The 24,993-nt window shown below is 41.6% G+C and overlaps 1 protein-coding gene across 1 annotated transcript; it reads right to left on the bottom strand.

The window, feature by feature from the left end:
* Positions 1-368: 368 nt before the first annotated feature.
* On the bottom strand, positions 369-23,473 carry LOC128471480 (piezo-type mechanosensitive ion channel component 2-like). The gene is given in 53 exon segments (XM_053453425.1): positions 369-844; positions 1,235-1,463; positions 1,590-1,669; positions 1,881-1,997; positions 2,420-2,589; positions 2,920-3,012; positions 3,148-3,336; positions 3,619-3,766; positions 4,209-4,367; positions 4,751-4,965; positions 5,228-5,375; positions 5,674-5,800; positions 6,166-6,367; positions 6,695-6,883; positions 7,039-7,297; positions 7,656-7,855; positions 8,040-8,190; positions 8,390-8,577; positions 9,881-10,047; positions 10,368-10,436; positions 10,666-10,780; positions 10,992-11,104; positions 11,206-11,268; positions 11,383-11,483; positions 11,821-11,910; positions 12,369-12,531; positions 12,695-12,791; positions 12,907-13,150; positions 13,395-13,560; positions 14,120-14,221; positions 14,547-14,751; positions 14,997-15,197; positions 15,348-15,491; positions 15,866-16,042; positions 16,173-16,348; positions 16,478-16,557; positions 16,899-16,931; positions 17,118-17,159; positions 17,253-17,426; positions 17,578-17,726; positions 17,925-18,106; positions 18,316-18,427; positions 18,739-19,002; positions 19,082-19,194; positions 19,351-19,474; positions 19,815-19,928; positions 20,331-20,493; positions 20,803-21,016; positions 21,262-21,460; positions 21,631-21,799; positions 22,312-22,354; positions 22,572-22,673; positions 23,428-23,473. Coding segments are annotated over 53 exon segments (7,836 nt in total). The 3' UTR covers positions 369-588.
* Positions 23,474-24,993: the final 1,520 nt, after the last annotated feature.

The following is a 24,993-nucleotide window of genomic DNA, read 5'->3' as shown; positions in this document are numbered from 1 at the left end:
ATATTCTGTGTAATTGTCATTGGGGTTTTTTTTGGGGGGGGGGGTCCCCAAAAGTACAGAACCCAAACTATGTGTTGAAATCAGGCCCGGGTTCCTCAGTTGCTGCTGTTGGTTAAAGCGGTGGGAAATAAACACCCCACACTTTACTTTATATCGGAATTATGCTCCCTGTTTCTTTTGTCTTTCTGCTGCAAAAAATGATTTTATTAAAATTGTTTGCATTCCTGCCCCGGAGTCTTTGTAACCGAACGCGGAGGATCTCCGCTGGGTGCTTTCACCGTGTAACCGATTCCAAGGAGAGCCGTGCTCCAAAATTATTCCCGGTTCTAAGCATCAGTCCCGAATGCAACACAACAAACCCCGCAGGCTCTCTTTTACCATCTGTACAGTTTATTATCAGGGTTTAATACAAAAAGATGTTTTTACTTGCGGTTTCCTTTGTTCTCCAGGATCTAAGCTCTTAAATCAGTCTTTATTATTGTACCGTTTGCTCTGTTCATAGTCTGCCGCCCTTTTTATAACGATAGGGGTATGAAGCAGTCTCTCGCATGAAGGGACAGCGATCGTTGGAAGCCGTATCTCGCGGCGTCAGTTCTCCTGCTTCTCTCGGGTCCATTTGATCATGGTTTCGGGAGAGCGGTAAAGGAAGATTAGTTTCGCAAACAGCTGTTCCTCCAGGTCCAAGTCTCCGGTCTCTCTGACCAAGAAGATGTCGGTGCAGAGTTTTAAGATGCGATCTACGTTGGGTAATTCCTCGAACATGATGGAGCGGGCGATCCCGTTAAAGAATTCTCTGATGAATTTTCCGATAACGAGAACTACGGACATGTAGAGACCCACGATGCTGAAAGAGACATCAACGCGTTAAAAGAAACCGGTGGCTATTAAACAAAGGCCACAAGGGCCACAACCACAACAGATTGTTAAGATACCTTTGCTGCAAGGGGGAAATATTAAAACGCACAGGATCTAACTGCTTCAGATAGACGAGATAAAGATCTAACAAAGGGACGTCTTAGGTTGGAAAACTTAATGTGACTACATTCTAGGAATTTTGATCCACAAGCTTCATTGGACAATAGTTTTTGAGTTATTCTACAAGCGAAACAATAATGCTACCAGTATATGGTCTGGTAACGTACCCATATATATTTTGGTAACGTACCTGTATATAGTCTGGTGACGTACCCCTATATAGTCTGGTAACCTACCCCTACATAGTCTGGTAACGTACCCGTATCCGGCCAGGAAGCCCAGGCTCTGCGGACTGGCTTTATCGTTATAAATAACCAGTTCAATGTTCTGGCTGCAGCCCGCGGGTGCGCAGCCCGGATTCCACTCCTGAACCAACCACCATTCGGTCGCTTGGTCCGACGAGGAATTCTGGGACAGCTGTTGTAATTTCACGGTCAGATTGCGGAAGAAGGCGAACTTCTGAATATCCTCCGGTTTATCGGAGAACGCTGGAACGCGACAGCAAAAAGGGAATTTTTTTCTTTAGTTAAAATACAAAACATATTGCAGCTAAAATATCGTACAACAAAGATTTCTACGGACGTAAACGTGAACGCCTTTGAGCTTCGCCTCACCTGTTTGCAGCCGGTGTGCCGTTTTGGATTCGGGGCCAGCGCTAGCTCTCAGATATTTCGGCAAAATATTCGGCAGCATTCTAAGGGTCAAATGGGGGGAAATGATGTACTTTATTAGCTAAAAAATGCAAAGCGAAGACTTTCAAACAAGAGTCACCCGGATAATGCAGCTCAGGCAAAGACCACATCTGCTACCAATCAATGCCTCCGCTACAGGATCCCCCTTAAAGCTTATTTATATATTTATGTATTATATATATATATATATATATATATAATGTATTCACATACACTGGCGTCTTTCTGTCCCCTCTGAGCATCTGAACGATCTGGTCCCTGGTTTCCGCGTCTTCGTAGCACGCCGTGTGCTTCCCGGAGGTCTCCGCACTCTTAACAATAGATGCGTTCCTGGGAAAAGCAACATTAAAAGTAACCGGTCGTTACACCGAAACATCATGCGTAAAACTATATAGCAGAGCCCGTGATCAAAGTACTAAGACGTAACCCGTTATTTTTTCCTGTAAAACATACATACTTGTAAAAGTCCTAAAACCGTTAGAGGAGGCCCCTGTGGCCCGTGTACCCCCAACACCCCTTAACATGTGAGCGTCTCGCAGAGACAGATAAAGCAAACGGAATTCACTGGATGGTTTTCTTATCTCGATGTAGAAGCCAAAATTACACTGATTGTCTTTTTCATTTAAAAAACCCAAAACATGGCTTGAACAATGCAGCTAAACATGGATACTGCGGCAAAATATATTGGTGGCTCCTAAACCTAGGATATTCCACACAGCCAGACAAATACAATAAAAGGGGGAACTCGGTACCTGAGGATACTCCAGTAAATGTTGATGTATATCTGTGTAGACGCAGACAGCTCCTCAATCATGGCCTCCCGACTGGCCGGGCTAATGGTCCACAGCAGGCTGGCATTACTTTTGATCTTCGCTGTAACAATGTCCTCTGGCATATAGTTAACGATAAACTGCATTGCTGACTACAAAGGGAAGGGGTGGATACAAGAGCCGATCAGAAACATGGCCTCTTGGGGTGGCAGCCAAACAGACATCAAATCTATAGGTAACCATGAGTGGAAGCATGATATGTGAATTGAGAGACGTATATAATTCCGGCACACGCTACGTGTAAATATGACAGTTCATCTGCATATATGTACAGGGGCTAGGGGCATAAAAAACGTTATTTTTCGCATTGCAGCCCCTCAGCAAGGAACGGCCACCCCATCTGGCCTGTTCACAAGAGGTATTTTGACGATGTGGCTGAGAAGGTTAGGATGAAGTATTTTGTGTGACGGTATGCTACTCACAGGGTGCAGGGCATATCTGTACGTCAGTTCATCGTACGCGGCCTGCGAGTATGGGACCAGGTTCTGCTGCTGCGCGCTCATTGTGAACAGGGGCTGTAGAACAAAGAGAGAGCCGCGTGAAGACGGAGAGCCATGGACCGCTCGGAAGTAACACGTTGCTGTATGAAACATTCAGTGATTAACATGAAATTACATTTCTGGGAATTTTCTGCATTAATGGGCCGTTACCTCGTAGCCACTGATGCTAATCTGAATGGAAACGTCCAAGGGCTGATTTGTCACCCCGGCCACAGACTTCACCAGCGACATGAAAAGCAGCGGAAACCATATGATGCAAATTAAGGCAAAGATAATCACTCCGCCCATTCCGTACTTAACGATCATCTTCTTCTTCTGCCCCGGAGGCTCTGGGTATTTCTAAAATGGGGCAAGAACAAGATGGAAGCAGTGCAGTAGATGCAAGATAAAGCCGGGTGGCTTTGAACTGCCTACTGACCTAGTCCTGGCAGGCCCAGCTTTGAAAACATCTCTAACACAAAACATATCAGAAAACGGGTCATTTCCAGGAATCTAGTAACAGTTTTTTTGCAGATCCAATAATCTCTGCTTCAAACTGATAAATGCATCAGATGATGATTAATTGCACGGAAATGAGAAGTACTGAGGACGACTCTGTCTAAAACTGAAATAGTATAGCACCTTCTCAGATTCACGCCAGCACTTCATTATAAAGATGTTGGCGTATATGTCCTCCACGCAGATCCAGCTGGACAGGCTGAGAGTGGTGTCTGTCCAAACCCAGTCCATCACGGCCCTCATCTCTGTAAGGAATGGTACCATGCGGAATCTGAAAGCAAGACCAACATCTTACTTTACCTCTATATATAGATAGAAATAATTCTCTTTCTCTATTATAGGACACGCAGGCTACGTAGTACATTTAAAAACCTTTTGTAACTATTTTTCCCTTTGTTTTAAGTGTTGTTTTCTTAAGCTTGGGAGATCCTATGAACCTCCATATTTATTTATTTTAATATATGTTTTTAGTTAGCCTTTATATGAGGCTAGTTTGGGTTTACTCATTTCTGTACACAGGACCCTTTTCTTTACTATGCATAATTATAAAATAAAAAGATGTCCCCATCTGAAGAGGGTTTCTCCTGTGCCTTAAAGATTTATTAAAGATCAAAGATGTATTGTATATGCCTGGCCACAAAAATGACAGTTTCTGCACATAAACTCGTAAAACAGGCTGTCGTGGACTGGAATTAGGCTGGGAAGCCACTCACCCCTGGAACAGGAATAGGTTGATGCAATTGTAACTCTTGGTCAAAAAGTTGCCCAGGACACGGTTGGGATATCCGCATTTAATCTGGTAAGCAGACAGCCCAAAATACACGCACTTCACAAAGTACCACAGCTGAGCCACCTGGTTGGTATTAAACCTCCTGAAAGAGAGAGAACGGGATGAGGAGAGAGACAGAGCAGGAAAGACAAAGAGGAACCGGCAGAGAAAACACGACACATTTGTGGAAGTCCGTCTGCCAAGGACACAAAGTATCCGGCCGCTCACCAACATCATAACCTGATCCTCCAGGAACAATTTAGGGTCCTTCACACCCTGTGTCCTCAATCCCAATGTTCACACCTCACTCACCCTGCTGCCCCCGGGGGACCCTGTGCTCCTCAGCCAAACGTGAGAACGTATCAGAATGTAAACAAGTAGATTGAGGATCATTTACAAAAACAAACCGTCCGCAAGAACATTCAGCACAAACACTGCAATTTGTGTATAAGTATAAGAAAATGTGAGTGAAATGAACACAGTTACCTCTCAGTGACTCCAGGGAGGATAAAGAACATCCAAAAATGTATCCCAAAAACAAGGACCACTTGGAAGACGCACTTGCCGAACATGGTCTTGCGCAAGTAGATGGCCCGGTCTACAATCATGGTGGCAAACTGAAGGAGGAGCATCACTAAGAACGCCTCTGGAACCTGGTCCTCAGACAGTGATTCGGTGATATCGGCAGCAGCTGAATGTTTCTGATAACAAGATAATAATGAGAACGCAACTCACCCATGGGGATCCCTTTAATAATTAATAAATAATGAATTAAATAATTAGATGAGCTATTAACAAAGCCAAAGATGTACACATATATCTTTACAGGTCTTTACAGAAGGGGTTAACTATAATTTTGATCTGGAATGGCTTCTTTGTATGTAATCACCATGTGATCTTTCTGTATGAATTATTTCATTCACTGGTAACAGACTGAGCCCTGTAAACATAAAATGCAGTTACCCCAAATGCCCAATAGCCAAAGATGACAATGATGAAATTGATGACATCAACCAGGAACATGATGGCGTAAACATCGCAGACAGGACTGTACTCGGGGTGAATGATGTCGTAGAAGAACTGCCTGATTGGCAGATAGATCTGAAGAGCGCTGTTAAAAAAAAACCAAAAGAAATATAGGACAAAAAAAGTTGTTTTTACAAAGTAAGAAGATATGGTTGTAGCATCACACGGTAGCCGCGCCTCTATCAGGGTTCATCATTAGGAGTATTATGAGATCGTGCCGTTATCAGTTGTATTATGGCACAACTTTTTACAGGTTTTTTTTTACATGTATTACAGGCTGATGTCTCCATTGTGCGTTTAACACGACAATATGACTTATTTAATAGCCTGTATGAGATGTTGAAGTGGGGAGAGGTAGTCTGGTCTCAGCTAATGATTTGTACATTTTCACCGCCAGCTTCTTGACTTTGTTCCATTGCTGCTTGAGCCTCTCTTTGAATGTTAATCTTTTCCTTTTGGGGTTCCGTCTGAACCAATTCCACCGTTTGGTTTCTTTCTTTTGGGTGTTCCCTGAAGACGAAAATAAAATACAATGAGATGCACGGAAACGGCATTGATTCTAAACTAAAACAAAAGCACCTTAAAAAAGAACCCAGATTCAATATTGAATCGGCAAACCTTTATTCTGTGTTACCTAATGACATAAATGTAAACCACAAATGGGCTGCAAACAAAGAAATTGCTTTATATCTGTTTTATATCATAACTAATACTCCAACATCCATTAAGTTGTCAGCCCAGAAAGAAAGTTAATTTATCAATCAAAGCTCAGCTGCAACACAGTGTGATCCAAACATGGCACTAAGCCACGTGTTGCATTACAGAACATTAAAGACAGACTGCCTATAACACAGCGAACATCCAAGATGCCGTACCTTCTGTATCGGGTTTCTGAGATTTCCTCCTTTTTCTGAAGACGTTTTTGGAATGGTTCGGATGGGTGAACAGCTTCCACGGAGCCAGCCCCGATTCGGTGTCATCCTCGCCTCCGCTTCCTCGCTTTCTCTGTTTTCTGGTCTTTTTCTTCTTCTTGGATTCGGGCAGATTGACATCTTTGTTGTCCCAGAGACCGTGGCACTGCACAGAAGATTAGGTATTTACAATATCCAAATGCACAGTTGATTGTCCTCTGCAAGCTACAGTCGTGTGAGAAAAGCTGGTTCTATATTATCAAAAAGATTTATGTCCCGGTAGATTCTAATATCCCTTTCTAAATAAAATAAAAAACTAATTTTAATAAATTTACCCCACCTTTTAGTGAAACAACATCACAAAAATGAAAAACAACCAGTGGTGCAAAGTCAACATATTTCAGTAGCTGAATATTGTATATATGACCATTCATCGGTTGTATTTCAGGATTTATGTGACAAGAACAAGAGTTTTTTTCTACTTTCTACCTACTTTCAAGATAGACCTGTGCAAGAACAAGGCGAGAAGCTGGACTAGGTCAAAGTGCACATAGCCATCTTTCTTCTCAATGCCGATAATATTCGGGAGTTGGAAGGGTTTGTCTGCGTTCATACTCCTGTACACAGTGGACGTCCAGGGGAAGAAGCCAAATTGGAAGGAATACTTGATGACAACAGTGATCTGGTAACAAATATGAAATTATCAAAGAACTGCAAGTCACTCTTTACTGAAAAGGAAATTGTTTAGACGGACAGTCGAAAGACGATCAAGTATTATTCCATTCAAGCTACAGTCATATGTTTTGGCTACTATAATCCAAACTGTGAGCCACTGACCTCAGTATAAATGATGGCAGTCATCCAGAAGCGTTTGGTGGGTCGCGGCACAGACAGCATGGCCCAGAGGAAGATCAGGATTGGTAAAATCAACGAAAGGATGGAGGCCGAGATCATGTGATTAAGGATGATGACAAAGTAACAGAGCATTTCAGACTTTGACACAATTGTGTTATACAAAGCGAAGCACAAGCGGATAGGACGTGGGAGGGCCTGGTAAAATCTTTCTGATTCCTCTAACTCCTCGTCATAATACATCCTGAAATAAAAGGACAGAGAAAACTGAGTGCCCCAGAACGTGAGGTGAGGTCTACAAAGTCATCTGTCTAGGGACAGACTGAGAAATCTGGGATGTATGTAATCTGCCGGTACACTTGTCCATGTCAGAGCCAGTTAGTCATTCCAGTCTTATACTTTCACCTCTTGCTGGTCCACAATCGAAGCCTGCGTTTGATTGGCAAATGCATTACTGTTTGAGACTACAGATATCTTGATTAATCTAGAGTCTATGTTAGATTTAATAACCCTGCTGAAGGACAGTATGTGACACAGAAGCATTGGCTTACACCAGTAACCTTGTCAGATTCCCACATAATGGACCCCCCACACATACTTACTTGTTGAGTAGAAGCTCACTAGCCGTCAGCAGTCCCGGGACCTCTGATAGTTGCCTGTTGCCCATGTCTGCTTGCTGGAAGGTCCCCTCAGCCTCGGAGCTCTGTACCTCTCCCATGGCAATCACTGTGCTGTAGGAAGGTGGGATGTGTGTCTGCGTGTGTTCTGTCGCTTCTGCGTCTTCTTCTTGCACTCCATCCTGCTCTGCAAATAGGTCCTGACTGCAAGAAAGCAGAAGCTTGAACTGTTATTGGCTTCCTCTACTTTTCCTGCTGGTTAGAGCTTAACAATTAAAAGTGAACTATTTTAGGGTAAAAACTTCTAAAAACAGTGGCTCCATAAACGGCTCCTAATATGTTTTACACTACTTTCCCTATTCTTTGGACTTTTTTCTCTTACCTGGGAATGTATCTTGAATCAAGACTGTCCACAGAGGTGGAGTCGAAAGCCTGCATTCGTTGGGGTCTCCGATTTCTTGGTGTCTCTGTAGGTTCAAGAACTTCTTCGAAGGATAGGACCATATCTTCTGTAGGACAGCTGTCACAAAAACCAAACAAACCACTTTACTCCAATTCTTCATTCCTAAACCTATTTCTGTCCATGGAGACAGACATTATCTTGGCAATGATCTAAAATCACATTGTTGGAACAGAATTATAGAACTACTCAAAGTAAAGGGACCAATATCCTTTAAGTGAGTCTTCGCAGACCATAATCTAAGTTTTGTGTCTCTCACCTGGACAGGTAGCTATCCTGGGACTCTATGCTGAGTATTTTACAGATATCCAACCTCCTAGACTGAATGATCTCCTCTCTGAGCGGCTCCATGGGCTCCTCGTTCTCCTCACTGGACAATGTGTGAGTCCGAGACAACTGTTTGGCTTTATAATACTCGGCTATGCTGTCCTGTGAGGCTTCTTTTCCCTGTGGGTTCACAATAATTAACATTAGCTGAAGCATTAGTTACCAACTGCATTAAACACAAAGAGGGAACTGCAATTTATCACAAGATTGATTGTCTTGGAGAAAATTAAATCACTTTTAAGAAAGGCGTATAAGCTGCTTGGTTTTAATGTCTGGAACCTCACCAGGTCTGAATTTCTGGAGCCTTACTGTGTCTACTTTTTTCTCGAGGTTTATCTTGTGCGCGTTCTTCTGTAGACTTGGAACTTTACCATTTCTAAAGTTCACTCAAACCTTACCTCCAAATCCCACTCAAACCTTACCTCCAAATCCCACTCAAACCTTACCTCCAAATCCCACTCAAACCTTACCTCCAAATCTCACTTAAACCTTACCTCCAAATCCCACCTAAACCTTACCTCCAAATCCCACTCAAACCTTACCTCCAAATCCCACTCAAACCTTACCTCCAAATCCCACTCAAACCTTACCTCCAAATCTCACTTAAACCTTACCTCCAAATCCCACCTAAACCTTACCTCCAAATCCCACTCAAACCTTACCTCCAAATCCCACTCAAACGTTACCTCCAAATCCCACCTAAACCTTACCTCCAAATCCCACCTAAACCTTACCTCCAAATCCCACTCAAACCTTACCTCCAAATCCCACTTAAACCTTACCTCCAAATCCCACTCAAACCTTACCTCCAAATCCCACTCAAACCTTACCTCCAAATCCCACCTAAACTTTACCTCCAAATCCCACCTAAACCTTACCTCCAAATCCCACCTAAACCTTACCTCCAAATCCCACTCAAACCTTACCTCCAAATCCCACTCAAACGTTACCTCCAAATCCCACCTAAACTTTACCTCCAAATCCCACCTAAACCTTACCTCCAAATCCCACCTAAACCTTACCTCCAAATCCCACCTAAACCTTACCTCCAAATCCCACTTAAACCTTACCTCCAAATCCCACTCAAACCTTACCTCCAAATCCCACCTAAACTTTACCTCCAAATCCCACCTAAACCTTACCTCCAAATCCCACTTAAACCTTACCTCCAACTCCCACTCAAACGTTACCTCCAAATCCCACCTAAACTTTACCTCCAAATCCCACCTAAACTTTACCTCCAAATCCCACCTAAACCTTACCTCCAAATCCTACTCAAACCTTACCTCCAAATCCTACTCAAACTTTACCTCTATGCTCCGCTGAAGATTTGGAGATTTACCTTGGCTGCATCCATGTAAAGCCTCACCTTATGCTTTGTTCTATGGAGCTTTACATTGCTTGAGTTCTACCAAAGCCTTACCTTATCCAAGTTCCTTTGGAGCATGCACCGTTCCATCCTAAGGACAGTTGCAATATCCAAGCTGTCCTTGCAGAAAGAGTTGAGTGATTCTATGGTATCATCAGTAAGAGCTTGGATGAAGACCCAGGCAAATTTAACAATGTTGATGATTCTCTGAATGATGTTGTCTGTTTCATGACAAATATATAAAACCAATTATAAAGGAAGTATGGGGCTCTATAACAAAACGTGCAATGTTCCTATTATAAGTTGGAAATCTGTTCAGACATGCTTTTTTTGTGAAAAAATAAAACAAACACTTTTCTTCTGTACAATTACACAGATGCATTTTATGCATGGAGCTTTTATCTAGAACGTCAACTGAAAAAAAACCTCCCCCTATATCACAGTCATATACTACAAACACACAAAATACCCATTTAATGAAATGGAATGGTTATAATGCAATCTAGGCTTATGTTGGGAAAGAATCAGTTAAACCATTCACCAGGGCCATCCGCGGTCTCCTCCTCGCTTTCTGAGAGTGTTTCCTCGTGAATGGAGTCTTCCTGTTCGGCTGTGTTTGGGAGAAAATCAAAGTCTCACTACACCTCATGCATAGACCCAGAATAATGAATCATCTAGAATCCACTATTGTTCATATCGCAGCAATAAACTTAGACCAGTCTAGAGCCTGTCTTTGTACAGAACATTACCACAGACAGGACTCAAGCACCCGGAGCCTGAGCTGAGTGCACCTAAGAGTTCACCTCTCTAGAAGCCCACTAACTCAAGGAAAGGCAAACCTTCTGGCTGCTGCTTTTCCATCTCCTTGCGGATCTGCTCACGGATGGTATTCTCATCGTTCTTCCGTAGTTTCAGAGCAGATTTGGAGCTTGTGGTCCAGGCTTCATATGCCAACTAGAAAATATGCAGTAGAACACTTAATGTTTTGTTGGTGATTTGCACCAGCCAAAGTAAATTTTCCACGCTAAAATCCCATTTTAACTATTTATATGTAATTATTATACAGAGACTGCTCACACTGCACACTTTACGGCACTCGGTCTGTAAGTATTATCGGACGGTAATCATCCCCAATAAGAGGTTAAACAGTACAGGGTAAGAGCACCTGGAATGCAGTTTTCTTTTTCGGCGGTTCTTCCTCCCGCTTCTCTTCTCGTGCTTCCTCTTCCTCATCCTCACTGTCTGTGTCAAACAAGCTGTAGTTCCCACTACGGACCACTGCAAACCACAGTCGCAATATGACCTCATAGCCACAGGGACCAATGAAACCTTAATGAGTAAGGATGCTTATACATGACCTTCACGGCCATACCACTAACCTGATGTGTGTGTAACCCACGGCTGCCACCACTTCTTCTTTGCGTCTTTTTTATCGTTATCATCTGGAGAGAGAATCATTCTCTAATTGCATACACTTACATAAAGTAAAATATGATAAAGCGTAACATAAAATAAACCGCAGCGACCCCAGCTCCGCTGCCAGCATATCCAGTTACCTTTGTCTTTTGGGGATGGCTCAGATGAGTCCCCTTCTGTAGTCTCGTCACTTCTTTTCACATCTTTCGGGGGCTTCTGTTTTAGTTTGATTTGTTCCATCCTGTCAGGGTACAGCAAACACATCACATTAAGTCAATGCCCATCACCATCTGCCCCAGTGCCTGTCAACGTCCTTACCGGCTGCCATGGCTTCTAATGCTTTACTGAGCATTTACAGAGGTAGATAATTCAGTAAACAGTGAGTCCGAAGTCTGCAGTGTGTGCCCACCAAGCCATTAATGGGGTACCTATGATTTATGGTGGCATTTATTACACCCTTCTGCAGGCAAAACTTTGTATGCCTCCCAAATATGTTCGGAACTGGGTTAACAGTTTCACAAGTAGCTGGAAAACGCACCTTCTGGGTCCTTCCTACAAAAGCTAACATTACCACTTACTGCTTCTTCATGGCTTGTGCGCATTTCTTCTCTTGTTCCAGACGCACGGCTACTACCTTCTTAATTTTCTCCTCAAACAGCTCTGCTCCTCTGTAAGTTTCAATAATAATAATATGCAATTATGGATATATAAATGATCGCAGATCGCCATGCAATATAAGCGGGGTTATCGGTCCTAACCACAAGAGGGCCGAATGCTACCTTGTAGCTTGCAGAATTCAGTGTGGTCGTGTCATGGAAATACATTTCAATAAACTAGTGAGTCATTTTGGGGATTTTGGAGAAATTTCACTAAAATGGAATGTTTACATGCAAAATATGCTACATTTAATAATACATTTAAATATCCACTTAACATTGTTGAATATGTAGTTTTAAGCTAAAAGGATAAACTCAGAAAAATAAAGCCCCCAGAGGCCATCATGCTTCTGTGTGAGCAGGCAGCGCCAGGCATTAGAGTGCTACTGGGTAACTTTTATGTACTGAGAGCTGTTTACCTTTCCTTATTTATTGGCGGGGAACATAACATTAAATAAAAAAAGAGATACCTAGAGGCGAGGAGCTTCGATGCTTTCAAGTCGGCCACTACATAAAGGAAATAATAACTGGTGAACACTCTGCGCTGGATGAGGAGGAAGGTGAAACAGATAGCATCCCAAACTATTCCTGCCTCGTTTTCTGGCAGTTCACACTCCTCTTCGGAAGGCATAGCTGTGCGACGAGAACATATACTTTAGAATCGCTGTTACTATAGAAAATTGTTTCTAAGTGTGGGTTTTCAGGATTTCTCCAAATAAAAACAATTATTTCTAAAAACAACAATTTCCCCCAGCCAAGAAGCACCCACTAGTCTTCTTGTGTTCTAGGAACTCACTCAGGTCATATCCCTTGATGGTGCAGAACATGCTGAAGGTCTGTATCAGCCAGCAGTTATTCTTCATTAGCTTATCCAGATACGCACATGCCCCGATCTAGAAATAACATACAAGATACCTGTCAACACACTTACAGATTGTAAACGCACAGTTTTATCTAAAAGACAGGACACAGATGCAGAAAGAGGAGTAAAAAGGTTTATGTGCTTACAGACAAGAGGTTTTTCATGGTTATCACAAAGGCAGTGTAGGTGATGAGATAGTTCCAGAGCTTAAGCAAATGTCGGACAGGCTTCAGGAGGAGGCTTCCACCGAACAGCATGAAGTGGAAACAAGCCATCAGGTATCCCATGCAGAGGATGTTAATGCGGGTAGTCCCCGTTATAAAAATGAGGCATAGCACAAACCAAAAATGGTAGCTAAAGACGACCACTTTTGCCATGTCCAGGTACGACCTGAGGATGAATGAATGGAAGATAAATGAGGGGAACCTGTCATAGAAAATTGCAGTCTGTGGCCAGGTAGAACACAACTAGGAACAGGAGCCAGAAGAGAAATGGAGGGGAGTCTGACCGGTGTCAGGTTTGTAGCAGCCCAGTGTGAGGATGGAAAGGATGGCCAGCACTCCTTCAGTGCAACAAGTTGAGTCTCTGCATGTATTAAAACAGTGTGAGGAGGGATGTGCAGGTCAGTACTCACCGGCAGTGCAAGAAGTTGGGTACCGGACTATATTGACTCAGGTCTGCTGGATCCAGGTCCCTGCTGATCTCAATGTTATCCCCTGCCAACATCCTGACACAGGCCCGGTTCTCATCCTCAAACACCTTCCACTGCAAAGACGCGCAGAGCAAAAGCAAGAAGTCATCTGCAAAAAATAAATAAAACAATAAAAAACAGGTGCTCAATGATCGTCATCATGTCACTTCCAATAATACTCATCTACAGAATGGTGGAACGTATGTTCTCTGAATCAGCTAATACTATGTATGAGTGCAAAAGATGCTGCAAATCTCCTTTATTAAAGGATTAATGTTATAGTCGTCTGTTTTTGCCCATGCCATCAGTCCACATCATCTCCCTTTCAGGATCATTCAGTGGCTCCTACTGGTCACCTGACTAAACCTATTCTATAGTGCTCTTAATCATCCCCTATAGACCTTACTGCTCTCCCCCAAATACCCCATTTGCTCTTTATGTTGTCACCGGCAGAAATCTAATTAAATATAATCTTGTGTAATTCCCACTTCATATCCGCCAGAACTGCACACAAATATACAACATGATAAAAATATAACGATACTGTATAATGGGGCTGTTGCACTTTGCAGGGTTCTAAACGCTCATCGCCCCATAAATACATAATATAACTCACTGGCCAAGTCAAACAGGCAACATAAAGGGTGTAGGATAAAAAGTGTACATACAGAGCAGAAATCCAGCGTCCGGTTTCCTGGAGAAGTCAGGGAGATACAGCCACTTTATGAGGTTGGAGCCGGGTGCTAGAGAGAGAGTTCTCCACGGGTAATCTGTAGGAAATAATCAGACACATTATTTCAAGCCATGCCCCACAGGAGCCCAACCTATATAAAAATGATGGCCAAGCAAAACTAAATCACATGACAGTAGTTGGTACCATGCAAAGAATACATTTTAACTTAAATAAAATCACACTTTAAATCACTCTGCTTGGCCATCGTTTTTGGTGAGCAGGTTGTACTCACAGGGAACCATATGACATATAGAACTTACAATGTATATATTTTGGCCTAATATTTGAAGAGTATATATGTGTAGCAATTCTAAAAGTGATCCACTTTCTGTAAAATAACCTTTGTAGGTTTCATGAATTACCTGTGCAGAATGCAGGAGGGATTCCAATGCACAGCAAGTACTGGAGAGTCATGATACTGGCCACAAAGCAGCAGTACTTTGGCCAGACTTCAGCAATGGTTTTTCTACGACGAAGGTAAAGCAGGTAGAGTAGCCAAAATGCGTGTAGCACCGCATAGAAATCCATGCGCTGTCCAATGACATTCACAGCTATGACAAAACAGACCTGAAACGGAGAGGGAGAACTTTGTGAGAACACATCTTATCCTGTCCTGGTAGACAGTGCTAAATGTGGGTCAACCAGCAGACACATTGCATTGGTTTCCATGGCTAGTGCTCCATATTTAGAACTTTGCCCCTAAAATGCTTCTTGAATATAGATATACAATCCTAGATATCCATATAGTCCTATAACGTATGGTCCTATAAGGATGAGCTTCGTATACTGTAACCAATGCTCTAGTTACTCACCTCCAGCCCAAACTTATAGAAGAAATAATTGACAAAATACTTGATGCACTGCAAAAGCCCTTCATCGAGATGATTCCGGGTTATATTATCAAAGATGCTCCCCGTAATGGGGGTGATAAGCTGGTTATGGGTGCGGTAATACAGCTGGTGACGATAGACCGTGGCCTCAATAGCCATTAATGCCAGAATGGTGAGATGATTCTACAATGAAAGACAAACGCAAAAGGGGTTAGGTTTACCGTAACTACTCAATCCCTCATATCAGTTGGTTCCTGTCCTGCTTATATAGCTAGTTACTGTAGTCATTTAACCATAAAACACTGCCTCTACTGGCTTTTAAGTCTTTCTTACCTGGAGACAGGGTAAGACGCTATCTGCACATTTCCGGAGACCCCCGCACCACAATGCAGGGTCCACAGGAGCTGTATATAGTATGGATTTCTGCAGAAGTTCATCGGACACCGTATTGTACAGGCTCCCATTGCGGTACAGGCCCTTGGGGAATAGAATTTATATAAGTGAGTCTATTCCAAAACTATGCATGGGGAACAAGAAACAGTCAATAATATTAGTGAATACGCTTTATTGAAATAGCCCATTACAAAACACAATCATTTTCTTTTATGATGATGCCTAAGTAGCAGTTAGCTGTTACAAGGATGATCACTATGGCATATGCAAAAACAAGGTAGGCAATGGAGGTTCCTAGTCTCCTGTCCTAAATATCTGAGCCCCTAGCACAAATGTTTTGGCAATGTCTCCCCCTCACTTCCTTAAAAACCAGACTATTCACTCTGTTAATTGTTGCCTGTTTTTCGTTCCCTCATTAACCCCGCCATCCCTGCCACACTTAAAAAAGTTCAGCTAACCTCTGTGCAGTTGGAAGAATACTCCAGAGGTTTGATGAATTTCAGCTGATACATCATTTTGCAGATGACCATAAAGCAGGACCAGACAGTGCAGATGCTGGAAGCATACGGTCGTAAGTGGGAGTACGGCAGAGCAAAGACCCAGGGTATGTAGAAGAGGGAATTCATCAATGACACCTACAAGGGAAAGAACTTGGTTTCTATGGTTTGGCGTCTGAAAATCTGGGCCTGATCAGGATATCACAGTCTCCAGTCTGGTTATACAGAAAGAAACCTATGCATTGTGTTCGTCCTCTAGCCCTGATACCTCCTGAAGCGTGATCCAGATGATGATGGTGGAGACAATCTTGATGATGTGCAGCTCCAGCAGCCTCCAGATCAACACCTGCGTGTCATGGACGAGGTTCAGGAAGCTCAGGAGAATGGAAATCAATTTGTCAATAACCAGAATCCATGGGTTCTCCCTGTCAGCGGGATTTTCATCTGACAAGTCTAGAAAAGAAAAATATTTGATGGATATACAGAAAAAAAACCGTTAACCACCAAACTAGTGACTTCTGGATTTGTCTGCCTTTTTCTGTCTCTTACCGGTTGATAACCGGGTTTCCTTACTCCCATCTGCATCTGTAGTGATGTTCTCGATCTTGTCCAAAGTGCTCTGACTTGCAGCATTCTGCTTCTCATCTTCCAACCTACAGGAGACACCAGGGTCACTTCTACAGTCTCTGGATTATTTATGAAAAAAACAGCTTTGGACACTTTATCCTAGAAATCTATCCAGGTTACTCTCTGATCTAAAACACTGTTTAGGCAGCAGGTTATAAGAATAGAAGACTTGGCTCAAGTTAGCAAGACTTTAAATTCCAACAGCCCAGGGCCAAATCTAGGTTGTAAAGAATGTTAGCGAAAGGATTTTGACGGCCCTGTCCAATGCAAGTTACATTTTAATAAGACTTATCTCTTATAGTATGATAGGGGTGTGAAAAAGTGGGGGTGTCTATGGAAGCTTCAGGTCTTAGCTGAGGTTTCTTACTTCTTATGTAAATTCCCAATGTTTTGCTTCAATCTATAAAAAAATGAGAGAGAGAAAATATGTTCTTTTATACTTTTACACAGATGAAGCATGTTAAATGGAATTAAAGAATAGGAATTGTGTGATGATCCTTTACGTGATTTGGGAGCACCGTAGACTTACTTTATTCCCGTTGCCAAAATATGGAGCAAAAATAGACAGATTGGGGAAAGTACTTACATGCTGGCCAGAATAAGGACCCTTTTCTCCATCTTCTTCTTACTATTTAAAATAAAGTAGAAAAGGAGAATAATGAACCATACAGTTTTTATATGAATAAGAACAATATTAATTTGCAAACAGCCTGGTACTGACCTGTCAGCGATGCCTCCCTGGTTAACAGGGATATTATTAAGGTCTGTGAGCTTTAGGAAGTCATCGTTAAAATAATAGAGCTGCAGGATGCAGGCCAAGAGAAAGGAGGAAGGTAGCAGAATTCCAGCAAACAGCTCCACGGTGCTGAATTGCTCTAATCCCAGGTCCTTCAGACTGCCGGGGAACAAAGGACATTCTTATTAACCCGGTCCTCCTAAATGGACCTTTCATTTCATGAGCGTTATACAACAATGGAAACTAATTAAGCTGTAATACTCTTTTCAATTAAATTCTCTTTCTGCTTTTGTAGTACTGTATTTCTCACCCATCCTCTGACATCCCAAGGATCTGGAGGAAAAATCCGGAGATGGTTTTGAACTGGTAAACATAGACAGTGATGAGAACCACCATTGAATACGAGACGACCGTGATCCAGAAATATTTGAGGATCTTTCTCCACCATTCATAATGAATCTGTAAAATAATTAGAAATTGTAAAGGACAATAGAGAAAATCCTCGCCTGGGGTATTACATTTGTTTATAGAGTGGCATCAGATTCTGAGGTGCTACTACAAAAGACGAGAGAGTAAATTAACACTAACATTATAACATCTCCAAACTCAACAGAGTCACTGAACATGCAGACAGCTTATTACAGGAAAACCGCTCACTTTGTATAGGGTGACGCAGAACAGAAAGAGGACAATGTACAGAATTTTGTAGACAACGACTTTGCCACTGAAACTGATGACAAAAAACATGACTCCGCAGAAGTAAATCCAGTACTTAACAAGCGTGCCGCGGACCAGAGAACCCAGCATTTCTACAAAGGCGTTGGAAGGCTGCTCTGTTTCTAGACGAAAACATAGAAATGTCAGCAGAAATATATTTTAGAATTATTATATTTATCTCTGGAGATATGTTTTTGAAATATCCTGAAATATTCCATCGAGACATGAAGCATCATGGGAGAGTGAGTTACCCAACATGCTAGGGTTTTTTTTACTGATTTTAAAATGGTGCAATAATTTTTTTTTTTTAACTTTTTGTAGTTATACTCACCGCTGTCTTCCACCGTAACCTCTTTTAAGGTCATCTGGTCTTCCTCCAGTTGCTCCTGCCTCTCCTTAAGGTTCTGCCGCAGCAGGATCCAGAATGTAAATGCATAAAATATCTGGAAGTAGATTATCATGCCACTGTGGATTAATTAACTAATTTGTTTATCTTGCACAATTTTAGTGGAAAGAAGCTTTTAATGGCTTATGTATGTTTGTTCCACATTGTGCGAGTAACAATATTTCACCACCTTAATGTTCGTGACCCTACACTAAGATTTCTACGTATACGTTTTATGTCCCCAGCTTGGGCGCTGTGTCTGCTAATGGTACAGCAATGTGGAAGTTTGGTGCTTTGTAAATACAATAAATAGCAAATGAAGAGAAGTGTTAACCGTCTTAAGAGTATGATTTTAATACCAAACTATACCTTGATCCCTAGGTGCACACAAGGCATGGGGTATGGTTTCAGGTCAAAATCAATGAGAACGGAAGTTGGGATCCCTGGGAAGAGCTCCTCCTGAGAGATATTGAGCCCCACGAAAAAATTCTGGACGACTAAGAGGTTGGCATATGAAGCCAGGAATGGGGAACTGAGCATGGCGTATCGCCGGCGGTCACGCGTCATCCAGATGACACACGACCATATCAGCAGCACGAAGGTTAGCCAGCTGTTGTGTGTTATACTCCAGACCTGAAAAAACAGACAGACAAATGGAAACAAGATCAACACATACTTATGCCAGAAGTAGTAAAACTCTATAGTGTCTTACCATCATGACGATTAACGCGCTGACATAGCTTTGCTTCATGATAAATTGACCCAGTACAGCCATTCCTCCAGGCTCCTTCTCTGTATCTGGGACTTCCAGTGGCTCCTCTGGCTCTAAACAATAAAAAGTCAAAAAAAAAAAATTAACAGGAATTAGAAGTCTACAAAACGATTTAATTTACCAACTTTTATTTTCTGTTACCCTGGCTACATAAATAATATATAATAATTTGATACATATTGATATCTGATTGCCTTCCATTTACTGACCTGACCCTTCAGAGACTCTCTCATCCTTAGGGTAGATGGGCACAGAGAAATCCTGGAGACCCTGGTGTAGTTCACATTTTAGTAAGGGCAGCTCCTGCCACCCATTGTGTGGGAGGAACTCGGGCTGAGTAAGGTAGAGAGAGAGGAGTCACACAGTAACACAAAAGGGTCAGAAGCCGGTCGTACAGCTGTTTAATGGGGAACTGTTTGCAAAAATGGTTTATTGGGGACTAATATAAGCCAATTCTGATTAACGTTTTTAGTGACTTCACACTTATGATTTGAAGATCCCTATATTTTTATCCCCCTCCAATCAGGCGTTCGTGCTGTAGCACCATTTATTTACACCAACAACTTTGGATTTCTGCATTAACTCTAGAGAGGAAGTAATGTGTTATGACTTTGAGCATTGATTCAGCAGATCAAGGGTAATGGTATACCATTATATTGCTCTACACACTCACTTGTATCATTTCAGTGTTTGAGGCCCACAGCATCCCATCCAAAATGCCCTGTCCGTCGGAGTGCTCTGCCTTCTTATCCACATGCTCCTCCTGTAGAAGACAAAAAAATATTACCTTTCCCATATCTTTGGTTCTCAGGCATATTAAAACTAAACAAATGCACCGTTGTTACTGGTAACTCTATTTCATGGAAATGTGTTAGAAAGAATTAGCGGCCGCAACGCCATTACAGGTCACCGATGAGCCTCTTGAAGCCATGGACTGAATCAATCAATTGAAAGGATTCAGTGATGCTCCATTGTATAGGCTGAACCACAACGATTTGGATGGGCAGTGATCACACAGCTTTAACTATAAAGCCTCAATTGCAGCTCAGGGCAAGTTGTTCCTCATCAATCGGGAGAGGCAGACATCACATAACATCTAGAGGTAAGCTTATAACAGGACATGGCCTGACATGTTCCAAATAATGCCCAGTGTTAAGGTTATTTCAGAATAAAGGAATCATCTGCATACCATGGGAAGTGGAGCCCATTGATGCAGCAGCATGACCAGGGTATAGTACAACACAAGCAGCATAAAGGGATTGAGGACAACTGGCCACGTCAGGCTCTGGTGAATATGCATTTGCCACATTTCTGTGCCATTGGTCCTAATGATGGCTGTCATCCCAAACAGCCTAGAAAATGGAGATAGAAAGAGGTATTATAAAGCATCAGGCAGCTTAACAACCCTATTCACCCAACAGAAAGATAGTAATAAAATATTATGTATAATTAATGTAAACACATTTCAAAGCAGCCTAACAGTTTATGCCGGGAATTTCCTCTCCGTGCAATATCCTTACCTAAAGCTAAGGTACCATTTAAAGATGCCGCCTATATTAATAACATAATTGTTAAATATAAAAGAACTGTTGCCCTTGGCTTTAATAGGGTATAATGTGTGACAGTTCTAGTGTTAGGGTTCATGTAGTCAGGTATCTCACCTTGCCAGCAGGTCTTCTGGAGGAATGAGCTCCTGGAAATATGGCAGCTGATATAGGTAAATGGCGCTTAAATGTCCAGCACTGAAGATAGCCACCAGGACACACAAGCTGCTGAACAGCAACAGGCTGACACTTCGATTACAAGCCCACCATGAACACAACCACAGAAAGATGAAAAAGTACACGGCAGATGTTACAGAAGGTACTGTAATGCCTGGAAATAGAGACAAGGTAGCCAGTGAGACTGATAAAGGCCCAAAGCAACCCCTGCAGCCTGAACATCTTCCATCAACACTACCAAGTCCACAACCTTCCTTTACTCTGGTGAGCCATGAAGATTGTTCAACTCTGATATCTGAACCATACATTATCCAACCTAACCAGGCCACCAACACCCTCCATGTCTTTAATGATAAATTCCTACTCAGTTTACCTAAATGGGGGGGGTAAGATAGATACCTGAAACGCAGAGGAGGAGAGTGACAACCACCTTTCCGGCCGTGGTGAACAAAGCTTCAAACAGTAGCTTGACTCCAGAGATGAACACTGCAATTTTTTCCATGAGTTTGGCTCGGGTGTCGTTCACTTCCTTGTCCAGAGTGTCGTCATCAGTAGAAAACCCAGTCTCTTCTTCGCTTTCCTCCATTTCACTTTCTGTCTCAGTGTCCTGATGGGTTAAAATTCAAATGATCAAAACAGCAAATAACACTTTGTTGTATGTCTTGAATGCTGGAAAATGCCATATAGTGTTTACTATTATTTCTTTTTTGGTCCTCATTCGCTTTAAATGAAGAAACCTGTGTGTTTGTGAAAGGCAGGAAAGCTTACCTCTTCATCCTCCTCTTCTTCCTCCTGGCTGCTCACACGAAGATTGATCTTAGGGGCTCCTGACTTTACAAGTTTCTTGCAAGCTCTTCGGATAAAGATTGCGGAGAAAAACATTCCTATATCTGAGGCCAAGAGACGGATAATGTTCCAGGCATCGACATTACTGAGCCTGAAGGTGGAAAAGAGAGATGTATATGAAGAAGAATGCAATTAACATGTAACTCCAAGTATCAAATAAGATCTAACTCCTGACTACCCTAGCAAGCTGTATTTTAGTGGCTATAAACAGGACAGATGGCTCTTTCATCAGCTACAAAGAATAGGTAGTTGACATAGCAATGTGCTTATCAGATTATATATTCTGCACGAGCATATTAATTATTTTAATTTCTGAGCACTGTACTGAGGAGCACACAATTAATTTTATTTCCTGAATATAGTCCAAAGGAACTTACAATGCATGTTTACAGTGTGTCTGTATCTGTTAAGTATACATATTTATTACAAATACATATATATTAACATAATTTACATATATTTTAATAATGTTCACGTTCTGACAGAAAGGAGATAATAGTCCCCTGAGAAGAGTATTGATTTTTTTCACAACAGAAAAAAATACTGCTTTTATCAAATCAACCGCTCTCCTTAATTTGTACGTCTGCACCTAAATCCACTCACCGTATTATTCCAAAATGACTCAGGATCTGTTCCCACAGATGATCTACAGGACAGAACAACAGGTCATCACAATAAAGATTATCATATCACAAAAGGTATTCACAACCCCTGCCAGGTCTGCTATATAACTTAATAATTTTATTTTTAAAACAAGTTTGGGCAATTTAGGAGGATTACATGTGCATTTCTATGCATGCAGGAAAATATTTTAACATTTTCCTTTTAACTCGTGTGTGCACCGACCATGTGCTGCCACTTACCATCAGGTGGGACATAGTGAAAGGCTATTTGAAATGAGGACTGTATGAGGAGTAAGAAAAAGCTGGTGTAGTAGATGATCTCTAAGAATCTTCCCGTGTGTCCTGCATTGAATGGAAAAGCAGGGAGGATTTTACAACAGGGTTATTGTACTGCTTTGCTACCGAAGTTGTGTTACACTATAAATAAGATATTATTCGAGTCGGAATTCATTTACCGAGGTACATTTACCACTGAGATTTACATCAAGAGAGACTAGAATTTAGATTCAATTATCCGAAGCCAATACATTATTACACACAACCTGTTTTACAAGGTGTGTACAACAAGCTCTTTGCAGACAACGGCTATTTCAGCGTATCACAAAACCTATGAAGCTTTTGGGCTGATCAACTAAACAGTGAGTTATCCGCAAGTCATACTGAAAGTTAGATCTCCCTGATTTAAGAAGGCCCTTTAAGCTGGAGAAACACTCTGTGGTTGGCTCTTTATAACTGTTCATGCAGTAAGATGAGATAGTTTACTTTGAGGCACATAATTGTTTAGTAACAGACTTGTTATCAAGCCGCGCTTCGCTGACACCCCTCACCTTAGAGGACATACATGTTGTAGGGAACCACTACAATATAATAGTGGAAGCTGGTAAGAGAAACATGTCTCAGTTCTCTCTTCCTAACTCAAAATCTTCCATCGGAGAGTCCACCTGGCCAAACCAATCTACAGCCTTCAGAACATCCCAAACTTCTTTTCCAACAAACAACTATTTACTTCATCATATGTAATCAGACTACTCCATGTCCAAAAGTGAGTCACTCCTGTAGCTCTTACATTTGTTACACGATGGGAACGACAATTTACCTTTCATTGTGGTGTATGTTGGCCTCTGCAGAAGTGGAATTAACATCAAGTAGGTGAAATAAATGACAGAGAATCCATTGAACCGGACACAAATAGCTGAAAGACAGAAACAATTAAATGATTAACACGTGGAGATTATGTGCCTCGATATTACAAGCGAACTCCAGCAAACACACTGGTTTTGGTTATTTATTGTGATCCAAAAAATGAAACGGCTAAACATTTTTAAATATATATTTCATGTTAATGTTCTCAGGATATATTAGTTTTAAAACAGAATTAAAAGGGTAAAAAGTATACACAGCTTACAATGATATAAATGATATACTCTTAAATAAAAAACTGTCTTTCATATGTTAGACATTAGTGTAATTTTCTCAGTGCCAGGGTTAATAAGTTCGGAGGTTAGGTAGCTAGTCTTTTTATTAAATAATAATAATATTATTATTAGAGGTTTTAGCACAGTCTTTGAAATATACCTGATAATTACTTGTAGTAACAAAAAAGTTAATATAAAGCAAAGCTGCAAAATAATAAAATGGTTGCTTAATTTCAGAAATAATTGTACTGTATGTAATATATATATATATGGTATATATATATACTACAGTCCAAAAGTTTGGAGTCACTTAGAAATGTCCTTGGTTTTAAAAGAAAAGCAAATGTTGTCCATTGAAATAAGACAAAATGGATCAGAAATCCAGCACAGACAGGGTTAATGTTGTAAATGACTATTGTAGCTGGAAACGACTGATTTTCAATGGAATATCTTCTTAGACGGTACAGAGGCATTTTATCACTCCCATCACGCCTGTGTTCCAATGGCACGTTGTGTTCGCTGATCCAAGTTTAAGTTTAAAAGGCTAATTGATTGTTAAAACCCTTCTTTCAGCTAGAAATGTCTGTGTTTTCAATGAAAACAGCTGATTGACCCCAGACCTTAATACGATAGTGTGTGTGTGTGTGTGTGTGTGTGTGTGTGTGTGTGTGTGTGTGTGTGTGTATATATATATATAAATATATATATGTGTGTGTATTTGTACATTTGTTAACACAGAAGCCTGCATGTATATCTATAGAGAGAGAATAGTGCACCAAAAAAAACATACCTGTCAGTAAACAAACAGGGAGGATGAACCTGAAGAGTAGCCCAGATAAGAGTTCATTAGCCATCTTTGCTCATATTCATAGTCCCGGACCACAGGTCATAAGAATCCCTGCACATCAAGCATCTGGAAAAGAGAAACCATAAATATGAATAACGCGAGACGTGTCGTGGCGATTGCAGGACGTCCCAGGTTTGCTGTGCACACATTAATACAGCGGGCTCTGTGCAGACACCCCACCTGGCTGCCCATCCTGGTCAGAGCAGAGCTGGGACTGAGAGTACTTGAAAGTAATGGAAGGAGTGGCCTTGGGATGGAAACTTATTGATTTATTTCTCAACATATCCCACAGCTTTGTTCTCACTCTGTGCTGCTGGAACGTGTTATTAAATCTCCCGTTTTCATGGCTAGCGCGTCTAACGAACGCTGAACACATAATGCGGTTTAAATACAAGTGAAT

Source organism: Spea bombifrons, chromosome 13 (assembly GCF_027358695.1).
Source record: "Spea bombifrons isolate aSpeBom1 chromosome 13, aSpeBom1.2.pri, whole genome shotgun sequence".
Taxonomy (NCBI): Eukaryota; Metazoa; Chordata; class Amphibia; order Anura; family Pelobatidae; genus Spea; species Spea bombifrons.
This window is presented reverse-complemented; position numbering and strand designations above follow the sequence as displayed.